Source organism: Staurois parvus, unplaced genomic scaffold (genome assembly GCF_062004578.1).
Source record: "Staurois parvus isolate SC_StPar_1 unplaced genomic scaffold, SC_StPar_1.0 ptg000054l, whole genome shotgun sequence".
NCBI lineage: Eukaryota > Metazoa > Chordata > Amphibia > Anura > Ranidae > Staurois > Staurois parvus.
Genome location: NW_028317850.1, coordinates 6,479,373 through 6,486,998, shown reverse-complemented (window position 1 = coordinate 6,486,998; position 7,626 = coordinate 6,479,373). Strand labels below are relative to the sequence as shown.

The window sequence follows — 7,626 nt, the reverse complement described above, 5'->3', positions numbered from 1 at the left end:
AATCCTGTATAATAATAGTTTTCAACAAGAAATAAAGGGGTTGGCAGGGGTTGATTTACTAAAGGCAAATTCACTTTCACTTTGCAAGGGAACACTTTTTTTTCCCATTGTGTTCCAATATTCCATTGGTTGTTCTTTATGAATAACCAACTTCACATTCACTAACCACTGGGGTGAATTTTATTGGAATGTACAACTTTCTTTGCAAAGTGAAAAGCCTTTTTGCCTTTACTAAATCAAACCCAAACAGTAGAAAATTCAAGGAATAATATATGGAAACATATTTCAAAACATTCATCAGCACATCCATCAGCGATTGTTTTATCGCACCATCTACCCTGTTTATAAATAGAGTGAATGCATACTTGATGAATGTAAAAGCAAGAAAGTGCCACATTTACAGTAATCCATAAATACAACTTTTAACCAGCAAGCAAATTAGGCAGCCTGAGCTATCCATGGTGCTGAAACTGCATTTTTACACTTGCTCCCTCCTTGCCTTTGGGATACTAGCCTGAATCCTTGGGCATGCATTGTTTAATGATACTTTTTTATTTGTATTAAAAGAAAGTGAAAAATGTAACACTATAAGTACTGACATTGTGCAGAAAGCACCAGATCAGCACTCTTCATAGGCAAGAAGTCACTACATTTTTTTTTTTTAGAATCTGTTACTAAGGGAGGAAATTGGATAACTATTTCATGATCACAGGACTGACAAATATGACTCTAGACCAGTGGTTCTTAACCTTGTTGGAGGTACTGAACCCCAACAGTTTCATATGCGCATTCACCGAACCCTTCTTAATTGGAAAAATAAAATATGATTTTTAAAATTCAAAACATAGGTATATATTTATACATAGGTGCACAAAATGAACAAAACTATTAAGAACAAAGAACAAAACCATTAAAACATGATTTTCACACAAAAACAAAATAATGAATATTTACCGCAAATCAGTGTGACTTCTGCTGTTGTCTTTCAGAGGCCAGTTCAGAAATGCGCGGCATTACCTTGGCAAGTGCCACTCTCATGTCATTTTCGCAACAAAGTCTGTTCCTTTTCTTCGTCTTTATGTCCAGCATCCTCGAAAAGGATTGCTCGCAAAGATATGTTGTAACAAACGGTATGAAAATCTCCAGAGCTTTCTTAGCAATAACAGGTACCTCACCATTTGTTGACACCAAAACGTTGAGAGCGTTGTTGATCTGAAGAGTTGCTGTTGAACCTGGCTCTGCTGAAGTTCAATGATTTCATCGAGGTATTCATCATTGACATCTGTTGTCTCAACACTAAACGTGAACGGCTGTCTCACCCATGCTGGATATGACTCTCTTGTAGGGAAGTATCCGTCGAGAGACTTTGCAAGCTCATCTAAGTGCGTGGCAATTGCTTGCTTCAGTTCCGCGGGTACAGAAATGCCTCCGATTCCAGATACATCTTCGATCTTACTTACACAGTCGTCTAGCAGGGGAAAGTTTGCAAAGTTATTGTTCTCTATTCGTCGTTTCCATAACGGTAGCTTTTTTTGAAAAGCCTTCTTCCGCTTCGATGATGTTGACTCCACCGCCCTGCATCTGTTGATTGAGATGATTGAGAGCTGCGAAGATATCAGTCATGTACGCTAAAATGAGAATGAACTCAGAATTTTTGAAGCAATCTGCATGACAATGTTGGTGCTCTTGCAAAAACAGGGCTAATTCCACACGCACGGCAAAAACACGATTCAGCACCTGTCCCCGGGATAACCACCGAACGTTAGAATGGTACAAAAGCACCTCGAATTCAGATCCCATTTCTTTACACAGCTCCCTGAAGATGCGGTGCCTCAGAGCACTATTTCGCACATAGTTCACGCATTCCACTACAATTTTTAATACTTCTGCCAGTTTTGGAGGCAAGGTTTTTGTTGCCAACGCATGCCTGTGCAGAATACAATGCGTAAAAATGATGTGTGGTGCATCGGCTTTCACTAGCGCACCAAAACCAGACTTTCTTCCCAGCATGGCTGGAGCTCCATCCGAACAAACTGCAGAAACCATATCCCACGAAAGATTGTTGTCCTTGAAGAAGTCATCCACAAGTTTCTTCACATCGGCTGCCTTAGTTGTTGTTGTAAGAGGCTTACAAATAAAAAATCTTCCTTTATCACGTCGTCTTTCACATAGCGCACGAATACTGCAAGCTGGCTTAGATTGGAAACGTCTGTGGTCTCGTCGAGTTGAAGGCTAAATTTTGCCGGGCTTGAAATCAAATCTGCAACAACTTGAGCCAAGATGTCCTTGCTCATGTCCTCTATTCTGTCGCTGATGGTGTCATTTGAAAGATGAATTTGGGATAACTTAACTTCAGCCGCTTTTCCCAGCATGATATTCGCCATCTTCAATACAGCTGGTTTTATGACTGTTTCACCAATGGTGTGTGGCTGGCCCTGCTTTGCGATCAGGTAAGCAACTTCGTACGATGCTATGAGGATCGGTTTGTTGATGGGTACAAAGCCGAGAACAGGCAGACTAGCCTTTTCATCGAATCTGGCTCTCCTCACCTTGAATTCAGCGAGCGTTGTGTTCTTGTATTTTCCATCTCCATGCTGCTTAAGGAAGTGTTCTCTTAGTTTTGCCGGTGCTAGACTAGAATTGCTCAACTTGGCATTGCAAATCATGCAGTTAGGACGCTGACTCCCATCACGTTCCCTTATACATGTGAATCCATATTGTACATATTCGTCTGACCACTTTCTTTTTTTGCTCGACATAGTTAGTATGAAGGGATTAAAATATTAAGAAAGAAATCACGTACCATCACGACAGTTACAATTCGACTACTGGGCGCACCAAATTCCCTGCAGCACAGATAGGCCAAGCGATGTTGCGTGACCACCTGCAGCCAATGATGGACAAGCGGGGCGTGTCATCACGAATCACATGAGTCGGGTGTGGGTCTTCACCTCCGCCGAACCCGCGAGACTGACTCACCGAACCCCTGGGGTTCGATCGAACCCAGGTTAAGAACCACTGCTCTAGACAGATGCTGCAAACATAACAGGTCTTTCTGCTGTACAAAATGAATAAAAACAGAGCATGCTACAGTTAAGAAAATATTTTATTGTAGGTTGGCTTCATACTGTATGTATGCTTTCAAAACTGAAAAATAGAGAGAGAAAAATACAGATGAAAATTCTGAAAAACGAAAGAAAAACATTTCCTAGATAACTTGACATTTTGATGATTGTAATGAATACTGCATAATGCATACTAAATAGATTAAAGTAGATAATGTGCATATTAAAAGTCTATTCCCAGACATGGAGGCCTCTTTTGATCTGCTTTTCTTTCTGTTTCAATTAATACCTACATTCCTTTGGGTTCTCAATGTACACACAGGAGGAAATTAAGTCCAAATGCAATCAGTGTGACTGTAATAAACACCTCTCCTCCCAACCCACCACTGTACGTTTGTAACCTAATTAACAAAGATTTACAAAAGTCATACTGAGATCAAACGGGAATGTTGAATCAACATTATTTGACTTTGCCTTCTGTAGGCTCCACCAGGGTTCCCACCAGACTGGAGCTCAGCTTCCAGAAAATCTGTATTCTTTACCGGGGTGATTTCATGAATTACTGTTTATTGTTTATTTACTACAGTAATTTAATTGTTTTATTCACCAGATTCAGCTTTTTCTTCCAGCAGTGTTAATTACAAATCTTTTTCCTGGCATCAAGGAATCTGACAAAGATCAGGCCTGGTAGCATTGCCATAATAGACATTAAAAAGAGTTTAGCAAAAACAAAATTTTACATGATCCAATAATAAAAAAGCAAAGTGAAAAACCACATACCTGTGCCATCTTTTTTTTTTATCTTGGAGGAATACCAAAAAATTATTTTTCTTTGGATCCACATCCAAAACTGAAGATTGCATTCTGCTTCTAAATATAAACAGTAAATCTCAGGGCAAGTGAGCGCTTAAAATAGATTATAAAATTAATAAAATTAATAAATAAATGAAATGAGACAATAGCAGCTGAACACCAAAAAAGGTACCGTATAAACCTTGAAAATAATCAGAATGCATAAAAGGGGGGGGGGGTGCAGCGCTAAATTAATAAATACACATTCATATAAACCAATGTTAAGGTGCTGATAAAGTGCAAAAAGGTGACTATAAATAATGAGTATAGTCCATAACGTGATCAAAACCCAAGAGAGTCTTCAAAGAACTCCAATAGCTGGATTCGTGGATGCGGTGATAAAAGTATAAAGATTGCGCACTCACCAGATACGCAATCCAAATGCGCATTCAAAACAGAAATCCTAGGGTCCTCATATGGATCTGGTCAGATCTGGTCACAAAAGCCCCTCGCCACTTGATAGTGTTGCCACACATAGATGAAAAAAGGCCGCTCTGCAGACGTAAAAGGCTCCCACCGGAGCCCAAAGAACAAAAGGAGGCCAAATAGTGTGATACCTTAATGGCAAGGGGTATTTATTCCCAAAAAATCACAATACAAGCAGGGGCAGAAAAGATACTGACCATACATAGGTTTAGCAAATGGCCGCCGGGGCCCTCGTGGCGCCGGTCGGCGTGACGTCACACCGCTGTAGCCGCTCCCTGACGCGTTTCGTGCGAAGGCACGTAGTCATAGGGGGTAAGCTAACCCCCTATGACTACGTGCCTTCGCACGAAACGCGTCAGAGAGCGGCTACAGCGGTGTGACGTCACGCCGACCGGTGCCACGAGGGCCCCGGCGGCCATTTGCTAAACCTATGTATGGTCAGTATCTTTTCTGCCCCTGCTTGTATTGTGATTTTTTGGGAATAAATACCCCTTGCCATTAAGGTATCACACTATTTGGCCTCCTTTTGTTCTTTGGGCTCCGGTGGGAGCCTTTTACGTCTGCAGAGCGGCCTTTTTTCATCTATGTGTGGCAACACTATCAAGTGGCGAGGGGCTTTTGTGACCAGATCTGACCAGATCCATATGAGGACCCTAGGATTTCTGTTTTGAATGCGCATTTGGATTGCGTATCTGGTGAGTGCGCAATCTTTTTACTTTTATCACCGCATCCACGAATCCAGCTATTGGAGTTCTTTGAAGACTCTCTTGGGTTTTGATCACGTTATGGACTATACTCATTATTTATAGTCACCTTTTTGCACTTTATCAGCACCTTAACATTGGTTTATATGAATGTGTATTTATTAATTTAGCGCTGCACCCCCCCCCCCTTTTATGCATTCTGCTTCTAAATATGTTCAATAATAATGTTTCATAAATTAGAGATCCACCCAGCAGAGACCTATTCCACCATATTGTTTCTTCAACTTTTAGTTCTGTCTCAAGGACAAAGCTCAAGAAGAAGAATTTACAGAATATGGAAAGGTAAGGATCTGTATTAGAATTTTGTTGTTGTCCATATCCTTTGTGACAGGGCAAGGCCCTGCCTCTGTAAAAATAGGTAAAATTCAATTTGAGGGGCTCTAGAGTGTCTGTACTGAGTGGGGAAAGTTGGTTTCACCGCTTTAGCCCATTTTTGTTATTACCAGATTGGGTTCTAGAGTTTGGAGGCTTCAAAGAATCTTAGGAGGGACAACACCTGAACTCAGCGGCTAGACTCATCCACCTCACCACCCGCTCCACCTCTGCCACCCCCCTCTGCCTCTCCCTCCACTGGCTCCCAATTGCCCAATGCATCAAATTTAAACTTCTAACCCTGACCTACAAAGTCGTTCACAACACTGCCCCTGACTACCTCACCAACCTGATTCCCAAGTACCGCCCTACCCGTACCCTTCACTCCTCACTGGACCTCCTTCTATCCTGCTCCCTGGTCTCCTCCTCCCATGCACGACTGCAGGACTTCTCCAGGTCCTCCCCTCTCCTCTGGAACTCACTGCCCCAATCCATCAGACTGTCGCCTTCCCTCTTCACATTCAGGCGCTCCCTCAAAACCCATCTCTTCAGGGAAGCCTACTCCACCCTCACCTAACGGCCATTCTCCCTCTTTCCTCCCACCCCTCATTCCCCTCAGCCACTTCCTACTGTACCTTTACCCCCTCCCTCCTTGATTGTAAGCTCGAAAGAGTAGGGCCCTCTTACCCCTCGTACGTTGTTTGTTATTGTTGTACTGTGCCATGTATTGTCCCCCCCCTCTATTGTACAGCACTGAGCAAACCTTTTGGCACTATATAAACTCGATGTAATAATAATAACACCTTTAACCCCGTGTCCAGGTTGCAGGTGGGCGCAGCTTTTATAATAAAAAGCCTGGGCACCCAGGATACAGGGGGTTTCAGTCTAGAAGACAGGATGGCTTCATCTGGGAGTTAGAAGGTCCCCTATCAAGAGGTCAGGGCACTGGCTATGCAATCATTAAAAAGAATGAGAGAGCTGAAAGAAAGAGAGGCACAGCTTGGTGTCATCTGCAAAGACAGAAATGATATTTTCAATCTCAGACCCTATATCATTTACAAATATATTGAAAAGTAAGGGTCCCAACACTGAACCTTGGGGTACACCACTAACAACCCTAGACCATTCAGAGTATGAATCATTAACCACTACTCTCTGAATACGATCTTTTAGCCAGTTTTCTATCCATTTACAAACAGATTTTTCCAAGCCTGTAGACTTTACCTTACACATTGGCCTTACGCCAATCCAGTAGTACTATGCCAGTCAGTAAAGAGTCCCTAAAAATGAGAAACAATGGCTTTGAAATGACAGAGCTCAATTCTTCAAGGACCAGTGGGCGTATGCCATCTGGTCCAGGTGCTTTATTCTCCTGTAGGGCTCATTCACACGTGACTTTCTAACTCTTGCCAAATGCCCCTATAGCATTTGACAGGCATTAGACAAGCGTTTGAGAAGCATTTTTAACGCTCCCCAAACACCATATGCGCATTTTTGAGGCGTTTGATAGGAGTTTGCCAAGCATTAAAACCATACCACAAATGCCTGTAATGACGTTTAATGGTATTAACACTCCGGAAACGCCTCGCCCAATACCCCGCAAATGCCTGCCAGGCATTTGAGGAGCGCCTAGGCTTCAACTTCTCCCGATGCAACATGAGGCATCAATTTAGCCGCGACACGCTTCATTGTGAACAGCACTGTGTGCTGCCATGTGTAGAATCTTCATAGGCATTTGAGGAGTGTTAGAAGCCTTCCATAACCTAATATCTATTATCTGCTTATTAACATTACTAACATATGTATGAATGTGTTGGATCTTAATAGAATAGTTGAGTTGTTACATTTCTATTTGTTCTAGATTGGGAAAAGTAAGATAAATAGATTTTATAGTCTATGTGAATACATATGTATGTGGGTATAAATCTTGGTCTTTTCTCTATATTCTAGCAACATGTGGTAGTAATTAGTCATGAATTGGCTAGCTAGCTTTCCTCCCCCCATCTCTGTGGGTAAGAGCTAAAGTTCCACTAATAAGAGGATTGTAAGAATCCATTTCATACATGTTAAGCATGCAAGATTTATACTGTAATATTTTTTGATTAGGATATTTATATACGATATAACGTTATATTAAGAGTACTTTTGGGAGATATGTGTGTGTGTACGTATGTGTGTGTGTGTGTGTATATATATATATATATATA

At 41.7% G+C, this 7,626-nt stretch overlaps 1 protein-coding gene across 1 annotated transcript; it reads right to left on the bottom strand.

The window, feature by feature from the left end:
- Nucleotides 1–2,093: 2,093 nt before the first annotated feature.
- Nucleotides 2,094–2,759, bottom strand: LOC149470056 (protein ZBED8-like). Its single transcript, XM_089668086.1, has one exon. The coding sequence runs from the start codon at nucleotides 2,757–2,759 to the stop codon at nucleotides 2,094–2,096; it is 666 nt and encodes a 221-aa protein (XP_089524212.1).
- Between the last annotated feature and the right edge of the window lie 4,867 nt (nucleotides 2,760–7,626).

Bases quoted from the DNA above. Each gene is read 5' to 3' on its own strand.
- LOC149470056 (XM_089668086.1), bottom strand. From the start codon at position 2,759: ATGTCGAGCAAAAAAAGAAAGTGGTCAGACGAATATGTACAATATGGA.